Source organism: Amphiprion ocellaris, chromosome 21 (genome assembly GCF_022539595.1).
Source record: "Amphiprion ocellaris isolate individual 3 ecotype Okinawa chromosome 21, ASM2253959v1, whole genome shotgun sequence".
NCBI lineage: Eukaryota > Metazoa > Chordata > Actinopteri > Pomacentridae > Amphiprion > Amphiprion ocellaris.
The window spans coordinates 7,529,201-7,545,103 of NC_072786.1; the positions used below are offsets into that span (position 1 = coordinate 7,529,201).

General features: G+C 39.1%; 1 protein-coding gene across 3 annotated transcripts; it reads left to right on the forward strand.

Moving 5' to 3' along the window:
- The first annotated feature begins 5,788 nt into the window (after positions 1–5,788).
- pus7l (pseudouridine synthase 7 like) lies at positions 5,789–13,296 on the forward strand. 3 transcript variants are annotated; one of them, XM_023287241.3, is made up of 11 exons: positions 5,789–5,856; positions 5,957–5,986; positions 6,468–7,288; positions 7,917–8,076; positions 8,176–8,395; positions 9,095–9,193; positions 9,321–9,402; positions 9,779–9,944; positions 10,768–10,894; positions 11,757–11,810; positions 12,353–13,296. In XM_023287241.3, exons 3-11 carry the CDS (start codon positions 6,505–6,507, stop codon positions 12,662–12,664), a joined length of 2,004 nt encoding a protein of 667 aa, XP_023143009.1. In that variant the 5' UTR covers positions 5,789–5,856; positions 5,957–5,986; positions 6,468–6,504; the 3' UTR covers positions 12,665–13,296. The 3 variants fall into 3 exon arrangements, with proteins under 3 accessions (XP_023143009.1, XP_023143010.1, XP_054862254.1); XM_023287242.3 differs by lacking the exon at positions 5,957–5,986 and having other exon boundaries at positions 5,790–5,856; XM_055006279.1 differs by having other exon boundaries at positions 5,797–5,986.
- Positions 13,297–15,903: the final 2,607 nt, after the last annotated feature.

Genomic DNA, 15,903 nt, shown 5'->3' on the forward strand with positions numbered 1-15,903 from the left:
CTGGAGAGAAGCCCTCCCCCATCTGGAAGGAGGTGGAGTTGGAGAAGTTTGGGAAATAATTAATAATTTATGTCATTTTGTGACGCAATTGCACAGATGCACAGATTTTACAGAGTTATTGCAAACTTTTTATGTGACTTTTTCTGTTCTAGAATGGAGGATTAATAGATCAAATTTAAGGAGGACATGTTAACAATGCTATTAAAATGTGTATTAGGTCGGTTGATTACAAGAGAACCACTGCCAGTAGCCTAGAGGTCAACAATAAACACATCACATAAAAGAATTATTGAAAATCCCTTGAAATATTAGTACAAAACGCCTCTAAACCACATAAAGATGACACACATGTCCAAACAAACCCCGGGGATATAAACCGTGCCAAGAAATGTTGGCATTAAAGTCTAACACCTGACTTGAGCGAACCTAAGAAATCAGCCAGAGTTAAAGCAGTTCCATAAAGGTTGGTTCAAGTTTATAAAATCAAGTTATTTTAATACAGGTTATTTGGTTAACTCCTTTTATGGAACAGGCCACTGAGAAACAACAGATATCCCCCACCTGGCATGACTTTTATTCTTTTCTTGTCATTTATCACAGTGCAATAAGTGGCTTCGAACTGCGTCATTCCGCAGTAAATAAACAAAGTATACTAAGAAAGAGAGCGTGCGGTATGCAGAGGAGTTAGAACATCTGTTGTTCTTGCCTCCTCTGCTCTCCATAGGGATTTTATCAAGAGTTGCAGAACTGGAATGTGTCCTCAAGTAGTCGGTGGAAATGAAACATTTTCTTTGGAATCTGTGAATTACAACTTGCTCAGCACTGTCTTGCCATGGAATTCTGTTTTCTATGAGAGTACGAATGTCGGCATCTACATCCAAACATTGTTTTCTGCTAATGTGACAGACAATGTTCATAGAGAAATCCTAAAAACTCTTGCAGTATTACTCCATTTCTAAATCTAAACCTGTTTGTTTGCTTGTATTTGATTATATACTTTACTTTTTGTTTTTATTGCCCTGTGTAATAAACTGGACTGTGTCCAGTTTTACGCTGAACAAGTTGTATGTTGTGAAAGTAAAATGAATCACAAACTCTTAGGTTATCATTTATTATCTGTGTGTTCATATCATGCACATGTACCTTTGTTGCTGTTGGATTATTTCTCTCAGTAGAGTAACTTTCCGGTAGCTGATTGGCTAAGGGTCAAAACGTTAAGGTTTGAGGCCTAACAGAGAAGGCATGTTTACACTCCTAAAGGGTTTTTGGGTTTAGGAGAGAAGAACTCAGTGGCTCTTAAATGATCTGGAAACTGATAAGAGGGTTATATTTACATCTATGTACACTGCCATTCAAAAGTTTGGGGTCACTTAGAAATGTCCTTATTTTTGAAAGAAAGGCATTTTTTTTTCAATGAAGACAACATTAATCAGAAATGCAGTTTAGACATTAAATTAAATGACTATCCTAGTTGGAAACAGCTGATTTTTAATGGAATATCTCCATAGGGGTACAGAGGAACATTTCCAGCAACCATCACTCCTGTGTTCTAATGCTACATTGTGTTAGCTAATGGTGTTGAAAGGCTAATTGATGATTAGAAAACCCTTGTGCAATTATGTTAGCACATGAATAAAAGTGTGAGGTTTCATGGAAGACATGAAATTGTGTGGGTGACCCCAAACTTTTGAACGGAAGTGTATACTGACCAACGAAAAAAAAAAATTCTGATTGTCTGTTCTCTATAAAAACTCTAATATTTGTATTTCTCCTTTGAGAATCTGGAAAACTCTGCCATTTCCCACATTGTATACAATACCAAAACAGATAATGACCCAGCAAAGCATTTTGTGTTTTCTGAGTTTAATGATGCCGCAAATTTCCACGACAATGTGCAGATTATTACTGTTGTATTTTTGAAAACAAAAGATAGCAGTTAACACTGCATTTATGCCACAGTTAAAGGCTGTCAGTAATGGATGTGACCACATTGTAACAGATTCATCACCAGCTGGAGAGAAGAGACAAAATGCAGCTCCTCACTAGTCCACACTATAATGTAAATATGATTTTGTCTGCAAAAGGACCAAAATATGGTCTAAAATCTTGAGTTAAGGAATTATGTTTTAAGGGGGAAACTAAAAATTCGACAATGCTTGTAGCTGAGGATCTTATAGCAGACACGCATGGAGTCAGTGTGTCCCTGAAGGAGTGTTCAGAAAGTAAAAAATCATTAACGTGTCTAAAGTTTGCCATCTTGAACATATGAAGAACAATTTGTCTGATTTTTTGTGGATCAGGGAGAGGCTTGTGCACCTGTGGACTACCAACAGTGAAAAGCATCGCAGAGGGTTTACCAAATCTGGTAATGTTGCCAGTGCAAGAACAGAAAGAGACCAGAGGTGCTCATGTTTCTCTGTGTGTTGATGCCTCCATGACAGCTTGGCTCAGTCTCCCATAAAGCATTTTTTGTCTGCCGTTGTCTCAGAAGAACATAGAAACTCCCTCACGCGACCTCTCATTTACAACCCACGGACACACATGAACACACCATAGGTCTGTGCTATCTGCTGGAAGTCACCCGCCTACACACCTAATGCACATAGCTGCAATGTTACTAGTCCTTGGAGTTCATCCAACAACAACAACAACAAAAAAAAAAGCCTCTCAATTGTTAACGCAGATCCTGAGTGGAACACTTCTTCACGAAGTAACATCTGGAGAACACTATGACCACACACATCACTCTCTACTGCAAACGTCCATACAGACACATGTATTAAGCTTTCTTAGTGTCCCCTGATCTACATTGGTTAGGCTCACTGGTGGACATCCTCTAGATCTCTGGCACACACTCGCACATCTGTTTCACATGAAGGCACAGAGGAGGATGTCAGTAGGGGGAAAGACACAAGAAATCCCAAGAACTTTTCTGTTGCTTTTCCTTCTCCAATCATGGAATACCTCTGCTTGTTTGTACTGAATGTACACTTCTATTTTTCCCAGTTTGCCTTGTTTTCCTCTTCTAAAGCTGTCTGTAAATACTTCTTCATGCACACAATAGCTGAGTGTCTCCCTACAAATGTCCCTCCTGAGAAAGACACAGAGGTTTTGTGTTTGAATTCTTTGCTTCCTGTGGGGGAAAACATCGGAGCTCCTGATGCTCCGGTGACTCACTCCGAAACATTGTGTCAGCGTCACTGAAGCTTTCAGGATTTGCAAAGAAAAACAGCACAACTTTGTGAGGGCATTCTCTTCCAAATGCAAGTCTTCTCCCCTCTCTCCTTGCAAAGCAGCAGCAAAAGCATTGGAAGCATCTCACTGTAAATATAATCGTTGTGCAATCTGGAGCCAGCGGTTCCAAGATTTGCAGGAAGTTATGTAACTAATCTGGATCTACAATGTTGAAATGAGGCCTCGAGTTTAGCTGTCGGGAAAAGAGGACTCTGGTGAATGCGCTCTCATTCTTTTTCGCTCCAGTTAGGCTGGAGTTTTTTTCCATAAATGCCCTAGATGACCTACTGCCTTCCAGTCGGTCCAAAGAACTGCAACAACATCGTCTAATCCCCTTTGTTGTGATCAGCTAGAGCGCATTCCTCGTATCCTCCTGAAAATGACCCACGTCTTCCCTTTCACAACACTCTCGAGGCAGAACAGCTTCGCCAAACAAGATGCCAGGAAATGTGGATCAGTTTTGGAGAGCAAACATTAATGGCTGAGGAGTGCAGAGAGAAAGCGGGAGTGTCAGAGTGGGTATCAAATGTTAATGCACGGGCGATTTACTGGCTTGAATTTCCATCCTCTGAGTGTGTGTACATGCGCACGTTTCTGGGAAGTGGGAGTGTTGGGAATTAAAAACAACTTCTCACTGTGAGCGGTGTCTGACCACAAGGCATCCCCAGGCTTTATACCAGTGAACCACACAGCCACCAGACCTGCTACTTCTGTGTGACTGACCACATATTCCAGACAAAACACTTGTGTTTTAAGAATAAGATGTTGTTTGTTGCTGATATGTTCTAACATGTATGATAATAATACAGATAATAATCAATATTACTGAATAGTTACACATGACAAAGACGTATCAGTTGTAAAACATATTGCTGAAACATTACAGTGCATTGAAATAAGCATCACTCTAAAAAGGCCCAACACAATCCATTAAGTAGCTGTTCAACAGCTTATAATCACATCACGATTTAATTGCAGATGTGTAAATTTTCCTTATATAGCATATTGTTTGTTATGATCAGACTATTTTCCGACTTGATTTTTGTTATTTTTTAAGAAATCGTCATCATCAAGAATTCTTTGCAATAAAAAAAATAGTAAAATCGATCTTAAACTAAACAAAATAAAGAAAAATATCAATTAAAACCAACAAACTCTACATATATTTCCTCTATTTAGAATGCATATTGAGTCCAGTGGCTTATTTCAGAAAGCTGGTTCAACAAACCCTGAATCTGATCCTGAAGTCTGACTTTTGGTTCACTGTCATGTTCTGATAGTGTCATTTCCAGTCAAAGCACAAGGCTGTTCTCTGTTTCTATTAACCTGCTTGAACACAAATTGCTCAGCACAAAACAACAGACACAGTTAATAACTAGCCATGACTTTCATTGTTGGTGGAGACCAAAAATGGAGCCCAAAGAGAATGAACATTTTGTCTTTATTTATCTGATGCTCAGATGTGCAACCAAGGAACTGATGTTCTGATGTCAAGTGGACAGCGGTTAATGTGGACTGTGGATGATTCTTTATAGGCTATCGTGACAAAATTGTATATCATATTTCCTGCTGTTGTAGAATTAAATGCTATTATTATTATTATTGTTCTGTTACAGTAATGTTAATATAATCAGCAACACTCTCAGTCAGTCAAGCAGACTTTATTTGTATAACACTTCTCATACAAATAGAATGCCACACTATACAGAATGAACAGAAAAAAAAAAACATCAAAACAATAGCTTTGGCCACCCTGGTCCCTCAATGAACATCATCTTGTCAATAAAGAACTGAGAAAACAAGGACTGAGAGATTGTAGACAGGCTTTCATAAAGAAATGTAATGAAGAAACACCAGATGGACCATGAAAACAAAAGGATGTTTCACTTCAGGTTTGTCTTCAGACTTTGGGTTTAATTAAAGGGCCAAAAGAGGGTTCAAAGAGGTTCATGGGGTCAAAGTAAATCGAGTAAATAGGTTAGAAGATGAAGGGTTGTGGAAACCAGTGAAAGTAACTTAAAATCAGTTCCAAAACAGACAAGCAGCTAACGCAGAGGCTTTAAAATGGGTGGAATTTGTGCTCTCCTTGTGATACGTAGCTGAGTTTTGAAGCTGTTGTAGTTTAGATGTATTCCTCTTAGGGCGATACATTAGGATTACAATCCTACAGGTAATAAAGATGTGTAGCAGTGTCTCTATATTGGCTTGAGAGAGAAACAGTGTACTGGCAATGGTCAAATAAATTCATAGATATGTTTCTAATGCCCTGGAAATCAAAAATGAGATCTGGGTCAAAGATGAGTGTTTTTTCTCACATGTTTACAAGGGTTTAATCCAAGTGCTGCAGTTTAACAAGGAGCTTTTCACTCTTTAATTTAATTTCAAAACTTTAATTTTGTCTTGACTGAACCCTCCACAACTTCACTTCCAAAATACAACACTATATTTGATTACTTTTTATGTTTAACGTTCAATGCGCTCATCCATATCTTTCTACCAGGCAGCTTATAGTGACACTGTCCCTTTAAGAAAAGTCACATGACAATCACATGACCAGGAAGCAGACTGCATCCTTTCAGCGTGGTTGTGTTTACAAGCGGCTCGTTTACATACCGCATGCAGGTTCGTCCAGTAAATAAACAGTCAAATTGTTATTATAAAGTCATAATACGTTTATATTCTCATTTACAGCCAGCAATGCTCTTTGTTTTCTTTGTTATAGCAGCCGCAGCTCAGTGTCACCAATGTCAAGGTAGGTTTTTGTTCAGGTTTTGTAGATTGTACTCTACAAAGACAGACTAATTTGCGTGAATAACGGGAAAATAAAGCGGCAGTCATCTTTATTAAGCATCCTAGCATTACTTTAAAGGTGTGTCCCGACTGTAATAGGTTTCAAATCTGGTGCTAGTGTGTGTCTGTCGTGTGTTAGCATACGTTCAGGTCATAGTAGTAACCAAGATGCTGTGGAAAATCAATACAAGGTCGTTTAAAAACACATTAGTTTTGTTATACAGAATCATCAAATGATCATCTAAACTCATGGGCGATAAAATATTCCCGATTAAAAAATGTTTTCTTTGATATTCTAAGTTGTTTTTGTATTTTCTACAGTTTTACATGGGACTTTGAAGTTGTCTAAATTGTGCCACATATGCCATATGTACTTAATTTACCTTACCTAACATTTCAGTCATTGCACATTTTGTTAATATTTCTGCCCTTTTCATCTCCAGGAATAAGTAAAAACTGCCCTATTTGGATAAAGTAACCATGAAGCAGGGCAGTGAGGTTGTGAACGTCCCTGCATGCTTCATTTCAAACCATGAAGGTTTTCTGGGAAGCATCAAGAACTTTATCGAAGACTTTGTGGTGACTGAGATAGACATCGATGGACATTATGTTAAAACAGCAGCAGCCCGACAGTCTCCAGGTTGTGCCTCCTCAGACAAAAACAGCAAAACGGATGCAGACTGTAAGGAGAACTCTTCAGTCCCGCAGGATTCGGATGTTTCGTTGGAGTGGGGGGTCGATGTCCCCCTGCCTAATCTGGGGAGTTTTGATTTAGGCGTGATTTTGGGCCCATCAGTCAGCGAAGAGCTTGAGCACTTTGTGTTGACACTCAGAGACAAAAAGCCAACCGAGCTGGAGCTTTCCCTGGGGTCTTTTGCCGACAAACACCAGAGAGCCAACGTCCACCGGGCTGTGAGACACCGCTTCCCCTTCCTCATGACCGTCACCATCCAGCCCGAGATCCGGGTGAGGGAAGACCCAGACTACAGAGAGCTCACCCAGCTGGTTAAAGAGGACGAAGCAGAGGACTTCTTCAGGTTCATAGATGCTAAAGTGCGAGGCTCGTCCTATACGTTTGGACCTGATGACAATAAGGAGCACAGGACGGCGGTCCACCACTTCCTGAACCGGAGGTTTGGGAAACTGGTGGAGACGAAAAGCTTCAGTGACCAGGGGAGGACATCGATCTCGGTTAGGCTGAGAGAGCGAGGGAGGCCAAAGAAGAGAAGCGCAGATGAGCGGAAGGAAGAAGAAGTTTATACTGGTAAGACAAGAAGAAAGTAAGAGAAAGAACCAAAATGACATCTTTAGGGTTGATTATTTTTTCCAATCTACAGTTCAATACCAAATGTTATTCAAATTACTCTCATATAGCACCAAGAAAACCAGAAAATCACATTTAAGTTGCTGGAACTACTGAAAAAATGACATTCTTGTTCAAAAGCAAGACTTTTGTGATGGATCAGCCATCAAAATCACAATGTAGTAACTGTTCCTTGTGTAGTAACATGATTATTATATCACAAGTTTTTCATAGTTTACCACAGTTTGTTTTTTTCTGTTTGAGTATTTGCCAAGTCTGGAGAAAATAGACAGGAACACTGCGGAAACGTCTTGGAAAAATACCAGGAAGTGCAAATATGACAATGCATTTTCTGTTATTTTTGCCACTTGGTCAGTTGAATGTCCCAGGATGATGCAGCATGCTTAATCAAAATCACACACCAATAGTTATCGTTTAACAAATACAGTTATGTGGAATGAAAGTAAGGATATTTGATATTAAACTAATGTAATTAGACAGTGCTTTTACTTTGAAATGTCCTTTCAGATTTCCCATGAGCAACACTTAGAATAAACACAGTTGTTTAATGTGTCTCTGTGTGTTCCAGCGTTCACTCTGTGTAAGGAGAACCTGGAGACTCTGGAGGCCATCAGCTACATGGCAGCAGCCCTCGGGATCCTGCCGTCAGATTTCACCTACGCTGGGATTAAGGACAAGAGAGCCATCACCTACCAATCTATGGTGGTCAAGAAGGTCTCACCTCAACGGTAGTGCTGTGTTTCTTTTATGGGTTGGGTGTCAGTATTTCCTGTTTCAGGTGTTATGGTTCTTCCTTTGACAGCCACTCATTCATCTTATTCATGTAGGTTACAAGAGAAGGCAGCAGATTTTGAGAGGAGGGGGATGCGTGTTTCTCAGGTCCGCTCTGTCAGCGAGCCTCTGAGGCTCGGTCGACTGCAGGGGAACCACTTTGACCTGGTGGTCCGTGACCTGAGACCACATGAGTCCGGTGACGCACTTTCCTCTGGTGCAGACGTGCACACTCGCCTGGCAACGCTGGTGAAGGAAGCAGTGGAGAATGTCAAGGTAGCATTTAGTTAGTGGGAAATTGTGTACTAGAACATATTTTGCTTGGTTTTATGATTCTGAAAACAAACACTTTCTTGAAGGACAAGGCACCGTTTGCTCTTTGTCATTATGTTATACTGTGTTGTCTTAGGGAGATTAATTCTATGTCAGGTGATACCCTGAACTTTCTTAACACATGGTGACCAAAATCACAATCAAGTGAACCTTTTAACAAGTATTTCCACAATTAACAACATTGCAATACATCACCAAGACACTGGGTGACATGTTCTTTTATTTTGACGATCACTACCTCACATCCTGCTGCCACACAAGAGCATCAAATATATATTAATCTAAAGCTGAAAATAGATTAGCATTGCCAAGACTGAGATGGTTTATTTTAGTGTTTTTATAAGATTTGTTGGTGTTAAGAAAAATACAGAATATCAACAGCTTTATGCTTAAATAGCAGAGTAGCCACTTGTATCAATTAAAACATTTATTTGATTTAATTCAGATATGCAGCAGTATCATGAAGGCAAAAGAGAAAATAAAATACACAAAATGAAAAACAAACAAACCAAAACCCAGAACCTATAATACTGTCTGAAAACAAGTAGGATGAGGTTTAACTTATGCGCTCCTTCCTGTTACATGTCCATACATCTCATCTTTTACCGTTTCCACGTTCAGTTTGGTTGTTTTTCTTTGCAGACCAGAGGTTTCGTCAACTACTACGGACCACAGAGGTTTGGAAGTGGACAGAGTGCCCAGTCTGATCGAGTAGGATTAGCTCTACTGAAAGAGGACATGGTAAGAGTAACATTAACAGCATGCAGGACTCGATGGTCTTTTATTGTGAAATTCAGACAACTTCCAGCAAAACAGTCCTGTTGTCAGACTGTCTGATGCTGTGTTGATGTGTGTTGTTGTGTGTCAGGTGAGCGCTGTGCGTCTCTTCTTCACTCCAGAAGAAGGCGATGATCCTCAGAGTCACGCAAAGAGACACTTCCTCCAAACTGGTGAGAGCTCGGATAATAAGACCGACCGATTCAGTTTCATTTCTTCTAAAAGTCACCAAAAATATCTGTGAAAGTAGCAGGCCTCAAACCTTTCCAGTCATTTTGCAGAAACTGAGTTTCTTTTGGTGTTTTTGTGCACTTTGGGCAGATTTTGCATGAATTACACAGTTCCTCTATCTGTTTTCAAAGAAATTCATCATATTTAATCGAGAACCGCTCATGTTTGGCAGTTTAGAGAACAGCTAATGTAGCATATTTGGTCTGTTAAAAATGTATCTTAATCCTTTATTGCGTCTTTTTAGTTAAACGTGCTTCTTTGTTCATTTTCACCCTTTGTTCTTGTTTCCTCCTTGTCTTTCTTGCTTGTGTCGACCAGATAATGCCAAGGAGTCGTTGGCCTTGATGCCGTTGTCCAAGGCCAGGGAGCGCCTGATGCTTCGGGCCCTGAACCGCTACGGTACCGGTTCGGACGGTTGTGCTCAAGCCTGGCTCAGTCTGCCGCACAGCATGAGAGTCTTCTACCCTCACGCCTACTGTAGCAGGTCAGCTGCAGGGAGTCTTTTTTTTATGGGCTTCCTGCCCAGTTTAAACAAACATCTTGATTGTGAGCATTTTTTTTTTTTACAGTGACTGGGAGATAAGAGAATTACTCATTTGTCAGATAATGCTAAAAATGGAGACATTGTTTATTTTCTTGGTCTCTTTTAGTTTTATGGTTTGACTCAGCCCCAGTTTATGACTCTTTTGCATCATCACAACATTTTAGTCAGAAAGCTGAAATCCTTCACGCTGTTCAGAAGATATTTTCAGAGAACAGAAAGGCTGTTCCAACCATTTGCATAAACATATTCTCTGCTACAAAGTGAAAAAATAAAAATACTTTCAAAGTTGAAATTGCGTTGTGGATCCAAATAGCTGAAAAATTATATGTGTCAGTGTTTTGTATCTAAAATTTAGACAAGGAAAAGTAACCTCAACAGAGATAAATATACATAATTTTATACATCTAGTTTTGTTTTTAGGATTGGGATTTAATTTTACACCAGTTCCCTACAGCACCAACAGTGTGCATCCTTGTTTAACGTTACTCTAGAAATGGGCACCAACAAACGAGCAGCTCCCACACAAACTCTGCATGAACACAACGCAGCATCTAGTGAAGCTGAAAACAGCACAGTTTTTACCGTGACCAACGTTGGATGAAAATATTGGACGACATCGACGGGGCGTTTGATTCATTTATGGATAAAACTGAGAAAAACATGATGACGGAACTATCTAGTGTTGTATCATTCATAACAAGGGCTTTCTGAATGTCACAAGGAGAGTCTTTAATAATTCCACTGATGTGTTTGTGGTTGTCAGGGTGTGGAACGAGGCAGTAGCACACAGACTGGCTACTCTGGGTCATAGTGTCAGACAAGGAGACCTGGTGTGGATACGGGAAGGACAAAACAAAGTGGAGGACTCTGGAGAAAGCAGCGCTCCTCAGGTAAAAAAAAAAAAAAAATGGACAGATAATACTAAAACACATTGCTGTGGCATAAATTTCATGTCCCAATATTTTAAGGATGGCAGTTTGATCAGGAAAGGAAATGCTCCATGAAGCCCATTGGGAGACTACAAGCTGATACAAATATTAAAACACCATTTAATAGTTTATGCAATGCAGCAGCCACTGAATGACTGAAAAGGTCGGAGAAGAAGAGAAAACTATTTTCTTTGCCAATAAATCCCCCTTGAAAGACAACACTGAATCCTTTTGTGTCCATGTGAAAACAGGTTTACTCAAATAATCTCAAATAATTAAAAATATAGAAGGTAAAATAAATGATCCCACTAGCATTCACCCTTTTCAAGTCCAGCCACAAGTCCTCAGATGGAGTGAGGTCTGGGCTCTGACTTGCCAACTCCAGAACGTTCACCTTGTTGCCATTAAACCATTTCTATGCAGCAAAACAATGAATCGGAACATTCAGCTGGTTTGCTTCGACTCATTGTTTTTGCTGGAAAACCAAACTTCCTCCAGGTCGCGGTTCTCTTGCAGACAACATCAGGTCCAGGATTTCTCTGTACTTTGCTGCATTTATTTTACTCTCTGCCTTTACAAGTCCTCCAATGCCTACTGAGAGGCATCAGTACATCATGATACCACCACCACCATGCTTGTTATGGTTTGGTTTTTGCCTCCGATTGTAAATCCAGGGACATGTCAAGCTCCTTTTGTCAGTAAACATGCTATATTTAAGGACATATTGTCTTGATCTGAGCACATAATCGAAATGTGTGGAATATTTTCAAGGTTTGCAAACATCCTGCCAGTGCTGCTGACATTTCCTTCTTTGCTTTTCCAGATCCATGTGGTGACAGATGAAGAGGAAATAGGAGGAGTCTACACACTGGATCAAGTATGGAACTAGTTGTATTAACCCTCGTGTCGTCCTGTGGGTCAAAATTGACCCGTTTTAAAGTTTGAAAATGTGAAGAAAAAAAATATTTTCACAGTGGAACTTCTGATGTCCACATTTTTTGGAAAAAAAGAAATGTTAAAAATGTTTAAGAACATTCACAAAAAAAAAATCAACTAAAATCCAGCGAAATTCACTGGATTTTGGTTGATTAATCACTTTAGATATTTTTAGGAATTGTTTTTTGGACGATTTTTGCTCATTTTTTGAAAATACAAGAATTTTCTTGCCAAATTTGGGTGATTTTTTAAAAATAAAACTTTTAAGGGAAACTTTTAAGGAATTATTGGAATTTTCTTCCTGAAGGTTTTGCAAATTTTCAGAAATTTGGGGAATTTTTTGGCTGAATTTTTGGATTTTTTTCAGACAAGGAAACCATATTTTTTGGTGCCCATAAATGAAGACAACAGAAGAGTTAAAAATGCTGTTAATTGTGGATTTTGACACTACAGTCACTAATGTGCACTTTGTTGTCCTGTCAGGTGTTGCTACCGATGCCAGGAAATACAGTGAAGTATCCAGAGAACACCATGGGGACTTGGTACCAGGAGAGACTGGCCAGAGACGGGCTCAACGACTGTCGCTTCAGAGTCGGCAGCCTCAAACTGAACCTGCCGGGCTGTTACCGCCCCCTGCTGGCCATTCCCCACAACCTCAGCTACCAGCTACACAAAGCAGCCAGCAGGGAGGGCAAACAGGATTTAGATTCTGACGTTCTCACCTTAAACTTCGACCTGGACTCCTCCTGCTACGCTACCATCTGCCTCAGAGAGATCATGAAGTGTGACCCCTAAAGCTCAGGGGGGCACTGTTGTTGTGTTTGTGTACACTTTTTTTTTCTTTTTAAAGGAAAACATGCAACTTTTTGTAACAAACACTGTTTTGTACTTGCATTGAGCGTGATTATGATACGTTATCAGTAGCCTTTTGATTTGTTGAAGTGCTGAGCAGAAGTTACAGTAGTTACACAAAAAGAAAAATCATTAAACTTCGAATGAAAACGGACCTCTGCCAAATGTAAATAACTTTAGGTGTACACGCATGTAAACAGTGTTTTGTGCCATGAATAAAACCTTTAGAATAAGAGAAATCAATGTACTTTTTTTATGTTTGTCACATTGATTTAGAAATTGTAAGATTTCCCCCATTTAAAACCTTCATTGGTTTAAACTCCATATTGTTCGTCTTCTAAAGTGATAATGTTTAACAATGTTCTGCTTTTTGAAAAGTAACTGCAATCTTGACCATTTTAAATGTGCATTTACAAAAATGTGGTATATTTGTCTATTTTTTTTCCCCGGTATTTTATCATCCATGCAAAGAGATACAAAAATGGAAGGAAAGCCCATCGTTTCTTCAGTAGTCACCCCACAACATTTTCTCATTCTCTTCATTGTTTCCAGACTCAAGGTTTTAATAAAAGGACAACATCCTTGTAGTTGATGTGCCATACAATTTGCATCACCTCTATAAATCTACAAATCCTCAAAACTAAAATGCTCCAAATATGAAAAAAGGCTGAAAAGTTGCTAGTTTGGCCTCTTCAGTCGTTTTCCTCTTTGGAAATGGTGACAAATAGTCAAGCCATAACTTCAGTGTTTGAGGAAGTGTTTTCCTTCCAAGGTAGCAAAATGCATTTCTTTGTAAAATAACTGATTGTGTTCAGTATCATGTATCTATAGAAAGATTGGTGTTGTGTTTATGCATCTGCTCTCCAAGCAGTTTTTGGGACGTCTTTTGCGTCGCAACTCAAAAACGAACCTTATGACACAAACGCTGAAGTAACATGGAAAATCAGTCAAAACAGGTATTGGATTTAGTTTCTAAAACACTTGAAAACATATTTTAACCACATTTCCATTAGAAACATGCAACAAAGTCAAAACACTTAAATTAAATTGGGACTCTGCTTATTTTGGTCATTGTAATAACCATCAGTTACCACTAGATGGAGACAAGCAACAGTAATTGTCAGGCAGATACCAAATGTACTCCAGCTGCTGTAGTGCCCCATGGAAATGTGGCTTAAACTAATTAGGAAGTTAAGTTTGAACATTTAGTTTCTTAAATGAGCACTAATTTACGGTTGGTCAAGTTGGGATGATGCTAACTTCCTTATCTGAGAGAAAACAGCTCGGCTGAGAGCCTGATGATAAAGCAGCGGATCGTATTGCATCCTAATCTGAGACTGAATCCACCACACCAGCCCACATGATATAGCCTCGTGTAAATATAGACTCGTGGAAAAGCAAGAAACCCATTTTACGACCCAATGAAACCATAATGAAGCATAAATCTCCGGTATAATTACGCTGCTGAGGGGCAGCTTTCGATATGTATTAAAACTGAGCCCCTGTGATTAATTCATGAGGACAGCAGCGTATAAAACCTCTCTCTCATGAATAACTCATGCTGGATGTACCTCGGAGCTATTTTTTAGTGCCCAATACTGTTAGCAAATGTGAAAAGTGAGTGAGTTTATGGGTGTTTTAGTTGGAGGTGGGTTCTGACATGCAGGCTGTCATAGCGCTGCTTGATAAAGTGTCTGCCTGTGAGCTGAACTGTCTGCCAAAGACACACATTAGCAGTAATGAGTTTCTCCACTTGTTGAGGAGGTTTGTTACAAAATGACACACTATCCATCAGAAAGGGGATAATTGAAATCCTTGTACTTATAAATCTTCAACTAGATATTATTAAATGCCTCAGGAGCTGAGCTTGACAGATGACATGCGGATTCTTTGTTTTTTAAGAGGTGATTTTTTTTTTAAATGTTTTGAATAGAGCTCATATATTGACACTAAATGGGAGCTAATGGGAGTCATGTGTTGGGTGAATTCCCGTCGTCCTTCACGCTGCAGTAGGGTGTAACCATGCATATTTTAAGGGGTCGTATCCCCCCTCAGTACTCACTAAACACCAAACTGTCCCCCTCAATATACATAATATGTTAAATATGCTCTTATTATATGAAGTCTGTCAGTAGATCTGTTATGTCCTTTTTGTTTCTGTTTGTTCAGGAGGTCCAGGACTTTGCATAATCTTTAAGACATCTACTGAAATCCATTTTTGCTGCCCACAGCTTGCTTCATGCCGGATTCTTCCATCTGACTGAGTTCTTTAAATTAAGATTATCATGCACATTTTTGCACGATTAACACAGGATCTGACAGTCATTTCTGCTCTGTGTGACACGTCAGTGATTCCGCACAAACTGAAGCAGCAAATCGTCACCAATGATCTCCAAATTTCAAAGGTTTTGTCACTTTTACAGCAAATCTTTCAATATTTGCAGGTGGTAGGTGCTTCAAAGTGACGATTTGCAGCTTTTCTTGGTCATATGTCACACTTTAAGTGTAAAATGGCTAAAATTAATGGTAAATATGTTGGATTTTTTTGACCGATGGAGGACAAATCACCCTTTAGAAGAAGTTTTGATGGCATTTTTTACATTTTGTAGAGTCAGAATCAATCATTTTGGTCAATTTTACAGCCAAACATTCACAAATTTCCAGTTGTAGCTGCTTAAATGTGAAGATTTGCTCCTTTACTTGGTCTTGTGTTGGAGTGTGAGTAAAACACAACTGAAATAAATGATAAATGTTCTTGATTTTTGGACAAATTACCTTTGGAAGAGGTTTTGATGGCATTACTTTACAGAATTAAATTATTATTAAAGCTTCTCTGGATGAATAGAGAGTTTCATCAGAGCTGACAGGACATTTAATTAAGATTAGCCAGTCATTACGCACAAAAATATGCGCTTAGGTGTTTCAGCTTTGTTGTACAACTGGAGGTAGTGAGGTGAATATTAAAAGCAATTAAAATAAATCAGTCTAAGCTAATATTGACTGAGGATTTCGCTCCTGACACTGGACTCAGCTTGATGCTAAATGTAATGGAAGAAGTACAGTATGCATAGATGTTAAGAAAGTTACATTATTTAACTTTTCGCAACAAATTTTTGCTTCTTATTTATAAAAAGGACTAAAAATATGGGGAAATCAGAATAGAATAGAATTCTATCCATTTA